The sequence below is a fragment of the Cyprinus carpio genome, chromosome B6, assembly GCF_018340385.1.
Source record: "Cyprinus carpio isolate SPL01 chromosome B6, ASM1834038v1, whole genome shotgun sequence".
NCBI classification, from domain to species: domain Eukaryota; kingdom Metazoa; phylum Chordata; class Actinopteri; order Cypriniformes; family Cyprinidae; genus Cyprinus; species Cyprinus carpio.
In genome coordinates, this window is record NC_056602.1 from 3,800,140 (window position 1) to 3,820,378 (window position 20,239).

The window sequence follows — 20,239 nt, forward strand, 5'->3', positions numbered from 1 at the left end:
CAAATGACAAATGCAAATAAATTACTACAATTAAAAAGTCAAATTTAAAATATTAATAAATACTTATATATTTAAAAATACAGAAATAACACTGATTGGGCCTAAATTTTACTTTCAAATTAAATTTAACAGTACAGTAGAATGAAAATCAATTCTTCAGTGCACTTTATTCAAAATGTAAAAAAATGTGTCTTTGCCTCTGACACGATTACTACGCATTACAGTGTCATGTTGCATATCTTCTTTCATTCAGAAGGCCATCACACTGCAGAAGTAAAATGGCTTGTGAATCCTTTTTCATGTTGACTCAACAGTAAAATGTGTAACACTTCACTCTGATCTTCAATAAAACAACAGTCATCAAATATATTATTTAAAATTTGCCTGTTTGTTGAGAGGTTACAGCATTACTTGACATCTAAGAGGATGATTCAAGTAAATATTAATGTTAAAGGTGTACTGCTGAGGAAAGGCTTGTGAACCTGATGAACTGGAGAATTAATATTTACTACCTTGTGGAAGGTTTTCTTGTGGTTTTCCAAAGTCTCTTTATTTCTGTTAACAGTTTGGTGTTTCGACTGGTCTGATTGATTCAGACTGTGCAATGCTTTGTCTCTAGCGGCCTTCGGAAGAGGTTTTTGTCGGATTTGATTCTTCCTGAAGGAAGTTCTCTCTGGATTGAGTTTTGCTTTGGTACAGTACAGTGATGGGCGGCTGCTTTTTCTTTTCATACCTGAGGACCTGGATGATCCCCTGCGTGTGTGAAAGAGAGAGAGAGTAGAGCTGTGAAGCATGAGGCACATCTCATCAGATAAGACATGCTGTCAAAGTCTGATCTATGTCTCCTTCAGCGCAGGAGAAGGTGTGCGCGGTGACCCGGTCACTGTGAGGGAGGCAGAGAGAGAGAGAGAGAGATCAGGAGAATGAGATAAACTCAGCCTAACACACACAGGCTTCCCTACTTGTAGGGCATAGTGGAGTGTTTTTTTTAGGGATTCAGTGTGATCTTTGTGTGTACAACAAAAAAAAATCATAAAAAATAAGATCTCTTATGCTCAATAAAATTAAATATCCACAGAAAAGCATATGTAGTATATATATATATATACAGTCGTGGCAAAAGTTTTGAGAATTACATAAACTGGAAATGGAAAAGTTGAATTAAGTTTTTATAACTAACAATTTGCATTATACTATGTTATGGGCAGATGAATTGTAGCTTAATCCCAAAAAAACCTTTCCACTGCCAGTTTTTGTCATTAAAGGACCTGCTGAGATCATTTCAGGGTTAACTCAGGTGAGAAATGTTCAGGTGGAGATCATTATGTCAGGGCTGATTGGGTTAGTGGCAGACCTTGACATGTTAAAAGGAGGGTGATGCTTGGGTTCGGGCTTCCATTGTGTCATTGTTCTGCTTGAATCAATTGTCTCAATTGTAACCATGGTGACCTGCATAAGAAACGCGTGCAGCCATCATTGCGTTGCATAAAAACTTCACAGGCAAAAAAAGAAACCTAAATCAAATTTTAATCATCAAGAACTTCAAGGACAGATCGTTCTTAAAGAAATTCAGGGCGTCCAAGAAAGCAGCAGCGCCAGGATAGTCTCAATAAGAGGATTAGCTTGCGGGAATGCCACCAGTGCAGAGCTTTTTCAGGAATGGCAGCAGGCAGGTGTGAACGCATCACGAAGTGAGTCAAACTTTTGGAAGATGGCCTGGTGTCAAGAGGGCACAAAGAAGCCATCCAAAAGATACATCAGATAGATGATCTTCTGCGAAAAGTATAGTGAATGGACTGCTGAGGACTGGGGCAAAGTCATATTCTCAGATGAAACTTGCGATTGTTTGGGGCATTGGAAAAAAGGCTTGTCGGAGAAGCAAAAGGTGAGCGAATATTGGTCATGAAACATAAAGCATCCCTGACCAAATGTGTGGGGTCCCTTTGCTTCTCATCAAGGGAGTGGGCTATCACTCACAATTCTGCCCAAAAAACACAGCCATGAATAAAGAATGTTACCAAAAAACCCTCCAACAGCAACTTCTTCCACCCAACAAATTAATGCGTTTTCAGCACGATGGAGCACCGTGCCATAAGGCAAAAACGTGATAACTAAGTGGCTCGGGGACCAGAATGTGAAATTTTTATGCCTGGAAAAGGTTTTTGATAACTTTTTTTATATACTACAGACATTGGGTTCATCAGTTTGATTTGGCCCAGAAGTTGATTGAGAGCATGCCCAGTTTTGGAATGCAAAAGACTTTTTAAAATGTCATATCACGATAAAAGCCTTTGAAACGTATGAAGTGCTGCATTTATTTCAGAACTAAAATACAGTAAAATATTCTAAAATATTGTGCAGCAAATGTTATTACAAAACTTTTGGCCACGACTGTGTGTGTGTATATAAACTTTTATATGTGTTATTTCTCCTAGCTATTGGAGAAACTTTTAACATATGTTTTATTTTTTTTATATTACAGTTCAAAAAGTTGGGGTTGCTTTTTAAGTTTTTTTTCAATAGCCATTACTAAAATACAGTCTTGTGAAATGTTATTAATATTAAAGTCTTTTTATTTACTATTTAACTTTTAACATTTTTTTTTTTTTTTTTTAGCCATGGATTGTCTTGAGGGAAAGTCCTTTTTAAAAGATTTCTTTTATTTCTTTTTCAGGATTATTTGATGAAAAAGAACAGCATTTATTTAAAGTTTTGCTCTTTTGATCAATTTAATGCAATCTGGCTAAAAAAATCTCACCCCAAACTTTTGTACGATAGTGTATCTATTTTATTAATTTTTTTACTATCTGAGTTTAGAAAGTCATGTTTAGAATGTGTGATTGCATATTTCTTCACATTAATACACTCATGTGAACTTTAGATATGTGCACAGGATATCATCACAGATTAAAGTCTCCAGTGATCAGTTAACCAGCAGCTCTCATTTAGTGTTTAATGAAGGAACTGTAAGGAACAGTCTGTGCTTCATTTACCCCCTGCAGATTGAAGCCAGGGTCCAAACACAGCAGCCTCCAGCACTGAGGTTTCACATGCACGCAACTAACTAGAACTTTATATTTAATCTTAACACAAGATTTAGCTAGTAGGTCATAAACTTATGCTTAATTGTTTAATATTATTTATGTGTTTATTGATCCATTGACAGCCCATGTAGTTTCTGATTTATGGAAGCTTACTAAAATGTTCAAAATGAAAAGGTAATTGCAAATTCCATAAATCTCATAATTCACACTTTTTTTTATTCTTAATTTCAGAATTGTGAGATAAGAAATCCTCATTTACCTTTTTATTTTGAATTTTGTGGCAGAAAAAAGTGAGATTTAAACAAAATTCAGAGAGAAAAAAAACAGAATTATAAGATGCAAACTCAGAATTGTGAGAGTTTTTTGCAATTCAAAGAAAATAGTTCTGAATTGTGAGATAAAGTCACAATTACCTTTTATTTTTATTTTTTTTCCATGGCAGAAACAGTCTTCCATAGTTATTGGTTGCGTAAAATGTGCAACAGAAAACAAGAAACAGAGACTTTGTTTGTGCTGAGGGTGCCGACCTGCTGCCTCGTGGTGTGTGTTTGGCATTAGTCTGAGCAAACCGGCTCCTGGGAATCCAACTGTGATGAAATATGAGAGAGAGAGCGCTGACATCAGGTCATGCTAATGGAAGCTTTTATCAGCTCAGAATGAAGGCTGAGACTCAAACAGAAAATGACCCTCAATGTGTGCTGACTGATATAACAATTTAACAGCACAAATAGTTGGCGTGGCATCATATTTCATCATTTCCCTCATATTTGCCCAAGCCTGAAAGGCAGTCATGTAGGATCTTGTCCACTATGAGGAATGTCTGATATGACTTTACTCGCTTCTCTTGGCTCTTATAGTGAAGAGGCATCAGTGTCAAAGCCAAATTACTGCTCATCTTCATCACAAGAGAGAGAAAAAGCACTCAAACTCCAGACCTGTGGCAGCTGAAGGCACTTTGCCTGAATATGATACACTTTGGTGTCTCATGAGATTTGTAAAACCATTAGAGGCACAAATCGCATTTTCTTTTGTATAATCTAACATGTTATTACTCTGGAGAAGTAGTACTCTGAATGTGTGAATCTCTCTAGCACAAAAAAACAACATTTGTAGCATTATTTTAAAGTGTGATGCATGAGAAGTGACATCATTTGGACTATTTGAACATAAATATATAATTTTATAAAACTTTGTAAAATAAATTGTCTTTTTTGTTGACTGCATTCGTCAGTCTGAACCATTCAGCATTAGATTTTGTTGTTGAAAAGTTGTTTTCTACTATAGAAACCTAATTTCTAAATTCATAAACTTTTACAGTATTTACAGTTTACAGTATTTGCTTCCATTTATGCAAAAAAATATATGGCTGATTTAGAGTAAAAAGTGTAATTATTGTTTACTAAAACTATTTAAAATGATCTAAAATTAACAATGTTGCATCGGCACCTATTTGATATAAATTAGTTTAAAATTACTGAAATTAAAACATATATTAATTAATTAAAGCTATAAACAATTAAAAAAAAACAAATATGGAAAACAAAATTGAAACCTTCAAATTAAAGAGCTATTTGAAAGTATAAATAAATAATATAATAGTATACAAGTTTTACTAAAATAACATTGATTTGCAACCCTGTTACTGATACTGGTGTATTTTTTATATAAACTTTTTGATGTTTAATCTTTGTTTAAAAGAAAAAAAGTTGCAAGGCTTAGTTTGTTCTCTTTTTCAAACATGGAAAATGCCTAAAGCAATTTTAAGAAGCAACAAACAGTCATATGTATCTCAGCAGTTTCTCATCCTCTCACAGCTTGTAAATTACACACTGCATCTGTATCAAAGCGGCTCCTGTGCTGCTTCTGAGATGCTCAGTGCCTCAGACATTCCCACTAAAAGACTACTGAAGAACCAGAGCACATCTTCTCTGTGTGATCGGATGTTTGTGAGGCTGAAACACATTATTGACATAGTGAAGACAGGAAAGACTGCATGGATCTCTACATACAGATGCACATGTGCTACAGATGAGCCTGGAGGGTCTCACACAGTAAACTGAGATGATAGACAGCTACACGCAGTTCATAGACGTGCAGGTTCAAGCATAGAAGTTCATCCACAGTTTAACACAGGTATGAAATCACAAAACACTCTCACACACAGTTCAAGGGTTTATAGACACTCAGAAAGGCCACAAATACAGGAGACATGAAGCACTCAGACGTCATATGTCAGTCTCAGAGCTCCAAAGGCCCAGAGGTTGTATAATGAGGAAAAACTAGTCACTGCAGACTAATTTACAAGGTTTATGGTGTCCAGTCTTTGAAAGATGTCACCCCAAATCTCCAGCTCTCATAGGTAATGAATGATGTCCAGAATAAATCAGTCCAAAGTCTGTCTCTATGAAACTATAAAATGCAGTGCAGAGCTGGAGACTTGCATTTGTGTTTGATGAGCAGTTCGTCTCATCAACGTTGAACCGCTTCTTTTGTCTTGCTTCAGCTTTCTCATCTCTCGCTGTGTTTGCATTCACTGTTTTATGATTAAAGCATTTTCGAAGGGTCTGAAGGCACCGTGTATTTTATTTGCTGTTAGTCAGCAAGGTTATGGAGCGGAATATAAATCCCTCCATCAGCGGTGAGATGGCAGCGCTTCATGTGCATCTGGGGGAAGACAAAGCGTTGACTGAATATGCAGCTGCCATATAAAGAGGAGAAATCACCCTGCTGCCCTCAGACATGCACAGGAAGTGAGGCTTTGACTGGCAGACGGCAGGTTCTTTGAGCTGAGTGTGTGTGTGTGTGTGTGTGTGTGTGTGTGTGTGTGTGTGTGTGTGTGTGTGTGTGTGTGTGTGTGTGTGTGTGTGTGTGTGTGTGTGTGTGTGTGTGTGTGTGTGTGTGTGTGTGTGTGTGTGTGTGAGGGGAATAAGGGGAAAAAGTAATCCCTGTGCGAGGTGCTGAATAAGCAGATATCCTCTAACCTCCGAAGGTGAAACTTAATCTCTACTTACTGACAGAGGACTAAATCATCAGCTATAGCACAAGTGTGTGTGTGTGTGTGTGTGTGTGTGTGTGTGTGTGTGTGTGTGTGTGTGTGTGTGTGTGTGTGTGTGTGTGTGTGTGTGTGTGTATTACAATCTATATGACCATTTACCCTCTTCACTACCCAATTTCACTCTTTTTATTCCTCATACGAACACACATATAACCATTTACTGTACATTGTTCAATGATGGTGTACATGAGTCTTCATGATGTCACTAGATTGGATTTGAGTGCTGTTTTCAATTAATTAATTTGAAAATTCTATAATATTCTACTTCTATTCTTAAAAAAAACTTGCTAAAAGAGTCTGCTAAATGACTAAATGTAAATGATGGCTTTCCATGCTAATACTGGTCTATATATATATATATATATATATATATATATGATATCAGGCATATTTTTAAATGTTTTTTGGAGTCTCTTCTGCTCATCAAGCCTAAAATCAGCAATATATTGTAAAACATTTTTAAGAATTTGAAGAAAAAAAATATGTTGTAATATATTGTAAAATGTAATATATTCCTGTGATCAAAGCTGAATTTTCAGCAGCATTACTCCAGTCTTCAGTGTCACTGAATCATTCAAATATGTTGATTTCTGATCATTATCAATGTTGAAGACCGCTGTGCTGCTTCATATTTTTGTGGAAACTGTGATAGACTTTTGTCAGGATTCTTTCATGAATAGAAAGCGCAAAAGAACAGCATTGATTAGACAAATAAATGTCACTTTACTGTCACTTTTGATCATTTTAATACACCTTTGCTGAATAAAAGTATAGATTTCTTTCAAAAATTAATGGGGAGGGGGTATTTAATAGCTAGCCTACTTGTTACTTTTATATGAGCAGAAGAACACTTTTCCCACTGCTCAGACACAGAGACTGATGCACTATTAGCTGAATAACAATGAACATTGATTTCAGATTTACCCACCTCTAAACAATAGCTGCTCACTGTACATGTCCATCTGATGACCCTTTGTTGCCTAAATAGGTGCTTCTTGGTTAGAATAAGCTGCAGTATCTTCCAACCGCACAAAATGAAGAGTGTGTGTGTGTGTGTGTGTGTGTGTGTGTGTGTGTGTGTGTGTGTGTGTGTGTGTGTGTGTGTGTGTGTGTGTGTGTGTGTGTGTGTGTGTGAGTGACTGCAGTGTGTTGTGGGATGTGGGCATACGGCAGGAATATGCCTCCATCTGCCTTGTGAAATACTGTGTGTGTTGTGATTGTAGACGGGAGACTCCCAGCTCCTTCATACTCTCTCGGTCTGTTCAAGTGTTTTCTGCGATGGCTTTGTGAATTGGTGTTCTGCCATTGGGGAATGTATTAACATCTTTATGAAATTTCACACAAATGGATTTGTCACTAAAATCTTTTAGATTTATCTTCCCTCATCCCTCTGAAGATAAGAGCCTGCACCCTGAAGATGCAGTAGTTATTCTACACAACACAAATGCATCGCTGCTGTCTGTTTACCTCTCTCTCTCAATCTCTTGTCCACCGGGAGCTTTGATTTTCCATTGAATGAAGCTGCTGATTTTTACCTGAAGCTCTGCTGTTTTAGTAGAGGGAACTTTAGATTAATAACTGGTGGGCCGTGACCAAAAATGAGTCCCTGGTCTGTTTTGATAGGGTCACGGAGTGCAGGGAAAAATTATTCTAAATGCACATTATAAAATGCAACTAACCATATAATTGTGTTTATGCAACAGTTGTACTGAATCCATACTGCCATACTGTCTGTTTGAGAGGATCGCTTCAGTTCTCTTTTTGTAGGTTGCATTGTTGCAACAGTAGATGGCAAAAAGTGAGTCAAATGAATCGTTCATTCAACCAATTTGTTCAAAAACTCAGTAAGGATTGAACATGGGTCTCTTTTTTAATAAACTGCTGTTTAAAAGCAATTCAGCAGTTTGAGTTGCTGCTCTTTCTTCTTTGATATTGCTTAAATATTTATTCAAAATCAATCGATTTATCAACTTTTAAAAGGGAGAAGAAAACTTACCATATCTTTTGTTGCTGACAACAAAATCTGAACTGATCTTTGTTTTACTGAACTGATATTGATTCTTGAAACTCTAGAGTGAAGTTGATATAAAAACTACCTAATGTGTCATTTAAGTGTTCATGAACAAACCAGTTTTTTTTTTTTTTTTTTTTTTTTAGATTATTAGATTTTTAGATTATTATAAATTACAATTTTGACTTTGTTCTTTATGAATTAAAAACTGACTTAAATATTTTTCCAATTGAATCAATATCAAATCAAATAGTAATACCCAGCCCTAGTGTGTTAATAGTTCTGCATATTGATTAGCATGGTTCAAATTTAGGTTTAAGTATTTTTAATGAAGTTTTATTTCATTTTAGTTTAAGAAAGTGCCATGTAGCCGGTATACTAAACAAAAATACAACACAAAACAACAGCATTTTACATATTTGAATGTTTTACCATTATCATTTATTACCACAAAGATTTGTCAAAAAAGTACTGACTTAATTTGTGTGTCTTTTGATCAGTTCATTAAAGATAATGTGCTCTAAAACATTGCACAGGCTGAAAATTCTCACTGGTGAAGTACTTGAAAGTCATTGTTCAGAAGGCATGTGACTCTTGTGATGCTGGCAGCCTGCATCTCTCTCCCTGTGCCCTACATATTTATAGAGGCTGATGTTGAGCTGTCATGTGCAGCTCTGCCCTGTTTAAGCTCTCTGTCTGTATGTGGGTCTGTCTGTTTCTGAGCCGTCCCTCCATCTCATTTTCTGTTGCCTTTTCTTCTTTATTAATGAGTCGTGACAGTGATATCACTCTAAACAGATAAAGAGGCGTCTCTCTCAATGGTGGCCGGCTCTGGTAAACTCTGTGTTGCCACAGGCAGCCTATCCATCATGCCTTAATGTGAAATGTTGAAGTCTTCCCACTTTTCAGGACTCAATGACTCCCCCAAACACATGCCAGAGATAAGACGGACTACTTGAAACAGGGAATAAAGCAAAAAGCAAATGCACTTTTTGAGAGAGGGACCCCTGCCAAGCTGCAGCTTCTAACTAGCATTTTAAAGCATTAGATAAATCACGCATTCACATTTCCTCTGATCTCCTGCAAGAGAGGGTCTGGAATTGTGGGATAGCTGTGAAATGATAATTAAAGTCAATGTGAAACTCTGTTTGCAACCTATTTTACTTCTGCACGATAATGTGTTTCCAGAGAAAATGGATAGGATGTGATTTTATCCATCGGAAATGGATTATAATCATGAAAAGTGGGAATTACCTGCCATTTCTTTGTAATTATTTGTGAAATTTAATTGCTTTTTTTGAGTGAAAATGGTTCCAAAGTAAATCCCACTGCAATTTTTTCAGTGTATTAAAAATAGAAAAAAAAAAAAAAAAAGGATGCATTAGGTTTAGAGTAAGAGCAAGAATGACTGTGTTGTCTCTGATGGTTTGCTTTTTTCACCATGTTTACGATAAGTTATAGTTTATGAACAGCATGTGCATGAGAAATATTTCACAATTTCAAAGACATCTGTACAGTCCGTGAGCATGAACAGGTGTTGGTTTGGTAGATTTTTTTGTATTATAAACATCTGAGCATGTTTGCTATTTTTCATTCCTACAAATACATGTGGGAGTGTTTATAAAATTTTTCACTTGTTCCAGATTTCCAGCCTTTTTGTGATGCTAAAGTTCCCCCTGAAAATGCAGACTGCAATATGTCACACGTCTATATACAATTGGAAGAAACTTCAGAAGGGTTTTGGCAGATATTCACGGCCTCCTGCCGTTCTTCCAGACACAAAATACATCCCCGCACACTGAAACAAAACCCCTGCATCAGTTTTCCTCTTTCTTGCAGTGCTTTGCTTGAGATGACTATCTTTAGATGCTCTAGTGGTTTTTCTGTGTTTTTTTATTAAATGTACCAGCTCAAGATCTACAAGAGCAGTACTGGTGAACTGGCAGACCTGGTTGTGGAACTAATAAAACTTAGAATTATGACCTTCTGAAAATGATGTAGTTCTCAGGGAATAAAAAACAAATTCACATTAGGCACCAACCATATCACACATGCATCATGCTGTAAAAATGTAGGCTTTAGTCGCTTCCACAGATTTCTTCAGCCCTGCAGTGAATGAACTCAAAGAAAATACAGAAGAGCCTTTTATGCTTCAAAAGTCCTGCATTGATTCTAAATTAAATCAGCTGAAAGTTATTGAAACTTTGCATGCAGAACGAGTGTGGATAACTTATCCTTGATTTATAAAGACACAAAATGAGCGATTTCTGAAAACATCGTACCACTTATTGACCACAAGAAAACAGGATTATATGGTCATTTACATCCCAGACGAAATGAAACTCAACATCGTCTGGCTTTAAAAAGATTTGATGTGACTGATAGGAAAGTGAGAAGCACCATGACCAAGTACAGACTGAAAATTGAAACAAAGCTTCATGTCCTGACTGAATGCTTAAAGTTTAATGAAAACCTTGACATGAACTTCAACAGTATTAAACAGACATGTCACAACTGTGACAGCGCGCTGAACGATGAAAAAGGAGCAATAGCATGGTATGTCTCTGCCTGCTATCATTTGACCTGTCTCTCTCTCTCTTTCTCTCTATCTCTCTCAGGAGGCCATCATCACTGGCCTGCTGCCTGAAACCACATATTCAGTGACTGTGGCGGCGTACACCACTAAGGGAGATGGAGCACGCAGCAAAGCCAAAGTGGTGACCACAACAGGGGCCGGTGAGATTGTGTGTTTAAGGGTTCAGTGAAAGTTTAGGTGCATTTAGACGTAAAAAGTTAAACTGTAGTTATGATGTAAAAACTCCACAAACCTTCAGACTCAAGCCCACAGTGACCTCAGCTATCACTGTAGCTGTATTTGTAAACCCATTTCATCATCTTGGACAGTCTGGCCGAGTTATTGTAAATTAAACAGAATTCATTCTTTTTCTAGGGTGGGAAAGGATTTATCCATTTAGTTCCTTACAAAATGAACTAGAGTGAAATAGGGTGAACGCAATATCGGGGGAATTTTTTTTTTTACTCTGAATACTTTGTTTTGAGTGTGAACATCCTTTAAAGATTGAAATATTAGGGAAAAATTTGGGTGTCCACACACACTGGTATACCCTCTACAAGAAGCATCTCAATCCTCTTTCTATAAATAAGTGAACCTAAAAAACACCTTCCATTTGAGTTTTCATAGGTCAAATCCCCACTGTCTAATAATATAATATAATATAATATAAAAGATTTTTAACTGTGATCATTATTAAAATGTTAAAATAAGAAATATATTACAAAAAAACATTATTATAAAAAAAATAAACAATTTAATAAATTCTAAAAACATTATAGCTGTAAAATTACAGGAATAATCGAATTTTCAAATTTTAACCATCAAACTTTTATTTTGGTGGTTTTCCTGCGAATAAATACATGCACTGCTGGTTTCAGAGCCAAGTGCAGCACTTTGTTCATCATTTACATGCATTTAGCTCATGATATGCTGTTTCAGCATCTCAGAGTGATTTGCTTCACAGTAAATCAACAGAGACGCTGAAACAGTACACTTGGAAATGAACACAGTGCTGTGCTTCACTATGAAACTGATGCAATGCATCCATTTATTTCATGAAATTGCAGCCATATTTCAATTTTATTTCATTGGTGCAGCTAGGCCTGGGCAATTTTCCTGATTTTATCTATTAATTTGAATTTAATGTTTTACCATGATTTATTTTTTTTTTAAATCAAGGAATCATGATTTTGAATAGAAATATTAATAAACGTTAGATTTAGACTCTTTGTCAATATGCCAATGTTAACAATACAGAGAAAAGAATGATCCAACTGCATGTTGGCGCACGTGATTTAACAAGTGATTTGTTTATCATTTACATCATGTTAACAAATTAATATGTGACACACTTGGAATGGAATTTTCTTTAACTAGAGCATTAATAAATAAAAAAGTTACTTGAATCATGTTGTAGTTACATTTTCAAGTTGACTAGTTAAAAATCATAAAAAAACGAAAATCAGTTGAACTCGTTCTGAAAAAATCAAGATTTAATTTTTTTGCCATATCACCCAGCTCTAGGTGTAGCCCTACACCACAATACCATAGTTCCTGAAATCAAACTGTGTAAAGGGATAGTTTAACCAAAAATGACAATTTAGTCATCGTTAACTCACCCTAAGGTTGCTCCAAACCTTTATGAATTTATTTCTTCTTCGGAAGATATTTTAAAGAATGTGGGTAACCAAACAGTTGCTGGTCCAGAAATTGTTTGGGTGTTTTTGGGTGAACTATCCCTTAATTCAGTAATAGCCATGACTGCAAAATGACAAATATTATTATTATTATTATTATATTCTCCCATCTCTGTAACTGGTAGTTCCCGGCAAGCCCACCATGATCATTAGCACCACCATCGGGAACACAGCTCTGATCCAGTGGCAGCCCCCTAAAGAGATGGTCGGTGAACTGATGGGCTACAGACTGCGCTACAAGCGTGAAGAGGAGGAGACTTACACCATCCGTGACTTCAGACGCACCGACGACCACTTCACCGTCACCGGCCTGCACAAGGGCGCCACCTACATCTTCAAGCTCTGCGCCAAGAACCGTGCGGGAAACGGAGAGGAGTACAGCAAAGAGATCAGCACCCCGGAAGACGTGCCTAGCAGTTACCCACAAAACCTCAGAGTGGTGGGCCTGACGACCACCACCACCAAACTGGCCTGGGACCCTCCGCCTCTGCCCGAGAGGAACGGGAAGATCATACGCTACGTGGTGGTGTACCGTGACATCAACAGCCATCAGAACCAGACCAACGGTACCGTTGAGACACAGATGACCATCCAGGGTCTGCAGCCGGACACCACGTATGACATCAGAGTGAGGGCGTTCACGGGTAAAGGAGGGGGTCCAATCAGCCCCAGCATCCAGAGCAGAACCATGTCTACCTCCATGCCTGGTGAGTTTTTAAGGAGCTCTGAATGACTTCCGTTTTCATTAATCGGTTCTTTAACGTCTGCATTCATCCATCAGTGCTGATGAAACCACACTAAAATACTCTTGCACTGCAATTCAGAAGTGATGCTGCACCATTGTTGAATCTATAACATCATAACAAAATGATGTTTAGTTATGCTGTGGCTTTGAATTGAATTTTGCCATCTGAATCGAATTTGATGACAGTGGGAAAAAGAAATCACATCTTTTATTGCGACATCTTTACAGGTTAGATGTATTGCACATAGTCTGAATTAGGCACAAATCAGTCTAATGAGCAGATTTTTTTTAATGAATCAGTCACAGATCAGTCAGCTGTAAAGCAGCTCCTTCAAAAGTTCTAAAATAATTGTTAATGGACTCATTAAAGAAGCAAAATTGGAATTCAAATCAAACCTGATCTCAAAGTTGTATTTAACAGAATAAATCTTAATTGCTCAGAGGTTGCTCTTGCAAATCTCAGGAGCTTTAACCGAGGGCTAAATTATGTTTTAAAAATTGACTGTCTCAAATGATGGTGCCTAAATTCATTTGGAGAAATAAAATAGTCACAGATTGTCAAACTGGAAGAATGAAATGTGTGAGATATTTGTATCTCTTCTAGACAGTGTAAATTTAGTATCATTGATATTATATAGTTTTTTTAATACATTTTATTTTATTTTATATTTTCTGTTTTCATTTTAACTTTAGTTAAACTTTAAGTAATTTTGTAGTGTTTTTGTCAATTTATTTGTTTATTATAATGATCTCTTCTAAAGCTTTAGACAGTGTTATTTTAGTATCATTGATATAATATAGTTATTGTTTTTTTTTATTTATTTTTTTTTATTTTCTGTTTTCATTTAAAGTTTATTTAAACTTTTAGTAATTTTGTAGTGTTTGGCCAATTAGTGTATTTTAATGCTTATATTTATTTTTTTATTTTTTTTATTTTTATTTTTTGTTTTATTTGTTTTCATAACTTCAGCTTAAACAGTTTTATAAATTTTTCAAGTTTATGTTTTACACGTTTTTTTATATTTTCTCTTATTTCAGTTAATGTTTATTTCAAGAAGTGAGGATGTTTTAGTAACCCTGGCTAGAGGGTTTATATCTCAGGAGAAAAATCTGACAAGCAGGAGATTTTGATTAATTGTCAAACAAATAATTGCAATTAACGATTTAACTGTTTTGTGAATGCTACTTAGAGTATAAGCCTAATACATTATTAATATTTTACTTGGAAAAACCATCTCCATTTGATCTCTGTTCAATCTCACTGCTGCTTAGAAACCAGACTTTAAGACATTAGGGATCTCATCTGTGGTTTTTCTTTGCTAATGATTTGGTCCAGTGAGATTTCACTGTGGGAGGAGCTTCCCAGTGCAGTGTGATAATAATAGAGCCAAGCGGCTGAAAAATACCTGACACTGACAGTCACAGCTGTTAGGAAAAAATCTTCAATTATCTTGGACAAGATGTGAGTCAGTGTGTTCAGCGGTCATGAAGTTACAGCCCAAATTCTGTTTCTATCGAAAATGTGTTACATTATAGATGTATAGTGAGCATTAAAATAGACTCAGTAGAGCAGATGGTTGGAGAGGAAGCAGAAGTACGGTTTGTGTACGGCAGTCACTGCAAACTCCACATACAGCTTGTCTTCTGCTAGAAAGATGAAGGGTTAGTTTGCCCTTATGTTGTTCCCAAACTTCTGTCTGATTTTCTGCCTTTCTTCCAAGGAACATATGGACTAACTTTGTGTTATGTTTGGAGCTCAACAGCATCTGTTCCCTTTTTTATTATTATTATTTTTATTTTTTTCATATTCTGCTTAACAGTTCTTTCTGTGTTCCAGGGGTTTGGAACTAGGCCTGTTGTGATTATTGATTAATCATCTAATCATAGTTATTTGATCTAATTGCAATTATTTGAAATAACATTGAGATTTGCCATTCAAATAAGATATTAGGCAATCAAGGGATAACCTATGTAATGGCCAAAAAATGCTCTGGTTTTACTATTATTTAACATTTGCATCAGGCCGAACATTCTTGGTCCTCAGAATTTTTATTCAGGTTTGCTTGGCTCCAGTGTGAACGTAGTGGACTAATATTACAGATGAACATAAAGAGAAATATTTTAACTTTTAGAATTTTGTTTTTACAGCATTAAAGAAAAAACATATGGGTCTATTTAACCATGTTTGCAAGTAAAATAGAAATTATGTATATGCTTATACTGTAAGTGACATGAGCAAAACAGACAATGAAATCGATAATCGCAATTATCATGTTGACCATTAAGCATCAGCCCAAAATTCAATATTGGGAACAACAAGGGTGATGAAATAATTAGAGAATATTCATTTTTGGGTGAACTGTCCCTGTGCAAAGATGGCATCTCCATTATTTCTCCGTGTTCTGACTTCTCTACTTCCCTACAGCATAAACCACATGCAGAGATAATTGGCTTTGAATTTTCATTTGTGGTTTGAGATGAAGGTCTTGATATGTTATCATGTACAGCATGTTAATCAGTGCAGTCTCGTTACACAGTGATGCAGTTCCTCTGTGTATCACTGAGTCGGTCTGGAAATACGTGCCAACATGCAGTAACTCTTTTATTCTCACCTCCTCTGCAGAGTTCACTAAAAACTTTGGTGTGAAAGCTGTGATGAAGACCTCTGTCCTGCTCACATGGGAGGTTCCAGAAACCTACAAGTCCCAAGTGCCTTTCAAGGTGAGATGCAGCAATTGTGAAATAGAAATGCAGTGTAAAATGAATGTCATTGTGTGACTGTTAACCTGTGCGGCCCCTGGTGTCAGATCCTGTATAACCAGCAGAGCGTCGAGGTGCAGGGCGACCTGAAGAGGAAGCTGATCACGCGCTTGCAGCCGGACACAGATTACTCCTTTGTGCTGATGAGCCGAGGGAACAGCGCTGGCGGACTGCAGCAGCAGGTCTCCATCCGCACTGCCCCAGACCTGTTCACCACCAAACCAGCCCTTCACAAACAAGATCCAGATGAGGGTGGCAGACTCACCATCACACTGCCCAAGGTGCACAACAGCGCCCTCGTCAGGTCAGTCTGAGAAACATAATGCCATAAAAACATTACTCCATAACCTTCTGCAGTCGTTAATGCTGTACTGATCATTAAACTGCTTTCATCATTATAGAAACCATGAATCTGGATCTAGCAGCTCCTGAATTGGAGTGAAGCATGGCACTGTGTTCATTTACACACAAGCCGCTCATGATCCAGTGTTTTCAGTTTGGTTCACTGCTGAATAAAAATGCTGCCGCATAAGCTCCATCTCTGCAAGTGCTATGAGTTTCGCTTAAAAAAAGTGCGTTTGAAATGCAACGCACCAACCATCTTCCTATATTTTTTATTTATAAATTCTCTCTCTCTATCTCTCTCTCGGTTGTTCATTGAAATCCGATGACGATGTCCACGCCTTTAACTGTGAGATCTTTGATGGCTAAACAGTCCTATCCTGGACCCAAAAACTTGAATGCAGGTGGAGCATATGTATGTAATGGTGGCAGCCATGGCTGTATTTCTCCTGGCTCGCTTCTGCTCTCTTCTGGTTGTCCTCTCCATCTCCAGCGTACGAACCCCATCTCTACACATCTTTTGCCAGATGGTACGGTCAGTAGCAACATCCTCCATGTCCTCGGGTCTGATCTTATACTTCTTCAAGGCGTTCTTCATCTGATCGCTTCTTCGGCCCCCCAGCTGAACGTCGACCATGATGTATCTGGCCATTTAACACTCTGCGGGGCAGTCGACATCCTTATCACGTGCCCCAACTACTGCAATTGGCACTGGGTGATCATGGCCTCAATCATTCTACAGTTGGTCTTTTTAAGTATTTCAGTGTGAGGCACACAATCACGCCAGATAACTCCCAGAATGCGCTGAAGGCAGCTTATATGGAAGTGCTCTAGGGACTTGATGTGATGGCTGTAGGTTACCCAAGCTTCACAGCTATAGAGGAGGGTGGTGACACAATATTTGCATCTCTCCATTGCTTTGGGATGTTCTCATTAGTCCAGGCGTATTTGATGTGATGGCTGTAGGTTTTCAGTAGCTCAGCAGGGATATTATCAGCGCCAGGGGACTTGTTGTTCTTAAGGGAATGGACAGATGATAGAACCTCCTGAACGGTTGGTGGCAGTCTGAGATCGTAGATGGGAGGAAGTTTTGGCAGTTCGTCCAGAATGGAGGGGTCTGCATCAGAATCCTAAGCAGGGTGTCAAAATGTTCAGCCCACCTCAACAGGATACTATTTTGGTCCTGCAGAAGTTTTAGACCATCTGCTGCTTTCAGGGAAGTGATGCAGCAATTTCTTGGTCCATAGATGGTTTTGACAGCATTATAGTTAAGTTATGCATGTCATTTTTATTGGCATGTCTTTTCAGTTCTATGTGCATATTCTTAAGCATGTTGTGGAGTGTGTCTGAGTTATCGTCAGACCAATCTTGGTGGTTCCTGCTCTTATAGCCAATGGATTGGGCTGCTGCATCATAGAGCACAGAGCTGATATAGGTCCACTGTTGTTCCATGATGTTTTCTGCGCTCAGACAAGGTTCAGACTCCCTTAGTTTCTCATCTAGGAGATGTTGAAACTCATTTCTTGCTTCTGTTTTTCCCAAGCGGTTTCAGTTTAGCTTCTTTTTGTTTGGCTTTTGAAGCCGCAAGGGGGGCACACTTTCATATGAAGCTTGGCCACAATCATACAATGGTCTGTCCAGCACCCTGTACATCTCGTGGCACGAGTGATGAGATTACACAGCACAATGATAAAATTAATCATGTGCCAGTGTTTAGAGCGAGGGTGCATCCACAATGTCTTATATTTTTCCTTCTGCTGGAAGATGGTAGTGGTTATGGTAAGATTATGTTCAGAGCAAAGAGTCAATAGTCTTATGCCATTTGCATTCACCCTACCAATGCCATGCCTGCCTAGTACTCCACTCCATATTCTGTTGTTCTGTCCAACCCTAGCATTGAAATCCCCAAGCAAGAGGATCTTATCACTCTTAGGGATCTGGCAAAGAGCTTCATCCAGTGCCTGATAAAAGCATTCCTTGGCCTCATTATCAGATGGTAAAGTCGGTGTATAGGCACTGAGAAATGTGGCATAATGCTTTTTCGTCAGGGGGATATGGAGGGTCATTAGCCTTTCACTAATGCCAACAGGTGTTTCTGCGAGACTTGGTAGAATGGTATTCTTGATGGCAAATCCTACTACATAGAGATATCGTCCACCTGGAGAGAAACCTTTCCAGAAGAAGGTGTAACCCGTCCCTTCCTCTGTTAGAGAACCTTCATCCAGAAGCCTGGCCTCACTCAGGGCCGCAATATCGATGTTGTAACGGCTCAACTTATCAGCGATCAGGGTTGTTCTCTGGTGAGGTCTGTCAGAGGTACAATGCGAGTCCAGGAGAGTCCTTAGATTCTATGTTGCCAGTTTTATAATGTATTGTTTATTCCCCTTCCCCAATTGAGGTGAGCAGTGCGGTCCCTAAATAGGGTTGCTCAGTCACACAGGGGTCTGCCGAAACAGCTGCCACTCAAACCCAGTTGATAGCGACCAAATACCCTGTGCCGCTGCCGTGCAGGGTTCTGACTAGGAGCTCCCAGATCACCCCATCGCCATCAGACTTTAACCATATGTGAGGTCCAGATATTATCATCGTGGTCAGAGGTGGAGACCAGCACAAGGAGAGTTTTAAAGTGCCAAAGGGGGTGTGCTATTCCCAGTAGCACTATCTTCTACATGATGAGGTAGATCATGGTGGCAAGGGTGGTCCCAGGACAACCGGTCCCCCATCTTGGCTGCAGGAGGTTGCCGGGTCCTTCATCTGTTAAGGCCCGCCTATTGTGCATCTCCAGTGCATTGCTTTTCTGTCAGGGTGTGCTCCCTTAGCCTTGTCTCAACAGACTTACCTCAAGGCAGTGGGGCTATTTGGCCATAACTGGGACAGTGGTTGACAGGTGGCATATCCACACAGTGGTGGGACTGCACATCGCATCTCTGGGCCCCACTGCTGCTCCGAGATCCCCTGTAGTTTAGCCTGGGACCGTATGATACCCAATTTCCATGTGTGACCGCGAGGAGGCGCTACAGGAGTCTTGGTGGTGGGGGGCTCTGTACTGACAGAAGGCTTACGCACTCAGCTCCTCTTTTCACCCACTATCAAGAAGGCTAGCCAGCGACAGCAGCTTTAAGCAGAAAGTAGCAGGCAGAGAGCACAGAAAGCACAGCACGACATGCAGCATGCACTAACATGCACTAACTACCAACATCACTACACTACTGCACTAGACGCTTCACACACACCCTGTATGCTATACACATAGACGTTAGAGTAGCTGAGAGTGACATTGCTTGGCTGTGAATAATTAAGTAAATATACGAGATGAAAAAAATGTCACAAAATCACTTTGTTCCACTAAAATATTTTACGAATCTGCACTCTGACCACTTCAAGTTTCACTATATATAGTGTTTATTTTTCTCTAGTGCTATTAACAACATGATACATTACATTGTAGCTGTGCTGATGATGACTGATATGTATTTTACCTGTAATTAAATCTACAAAATAAATTCTGCTGTAGACGTACATGTCGAGATTAATGATTTCCCAGGTTTCTATTTCATCTTGTCGCTGAGTTGTTTGTATCCACAGCTTTTCTCTTTTAGCTTCATTTATTCATTTAGTTGAAAGGTTTGCTGTTGTTGTTTTCGCTTCATTTGACACACACAAAAACTAAATTTTAGACGTGTTTTTCTTTATAAAAATATCCAGAAATTGTAGAATTGTCTCTTTATTTTCCTCCAGTGGAAATAAATGAGTAACCATGGTAATCAGGATTTCCACCATACAAAACAGTTTTCTGTATAAAATTTTGACATTGCTAACTGTGTCGGTGGTTTGCACTGTATGACTTAAAAAACCACAGGATTAACAATAACAGAAATACATTACTGATACATTACTGTACATACATTGTTTGTAGCCTACATTAAGTGCTTTGACAGTAAGCAGAGAAAAAAAAAACAGAAAAGCAATGTTTTCTTTTGCATTAACTGACATTTGATGTCAAAATAAAA

The 20,239-nt window shown here is 38.1% G+C and overlaps 1 protein-coding gene across 6 annotated transcripts in view; it reads left to right on the forward strand.

Annotated features, from left to right (window-relative positions):
* LOC109088990 (receptor-type tyrosine-protein phosphatase F-like) overlaps positions 1-20,239 on the forward strand; it is a 208,256-nt gene that overhangs the window by 153,036 nt on the left and 34,981 nt on the right. For all 6 annotated transcript variants that reach the window (XM_042725344.1, XM_042725345.1, XM_042725346.1 and 3 more), the window contains 4 exons: positions 10,729-10,846; positions 12,508-13,089; positions 15,751-15,848; positions 15,935-16,191. In XM_042725344.1, the coding sequence (XP_042581278.1) occupies positions 10,729-10,846; positions 12,508-13,089; positions 15,751-15,848; positions 15,935-16,191 (1,055 nt within the window). The remainder of the gene's footprint in view (positions 1-10,728; positions 10,847-12,507; positions 13,090-15,750; positions 15,849-15,934; positions 16,192-20,239) is intronic.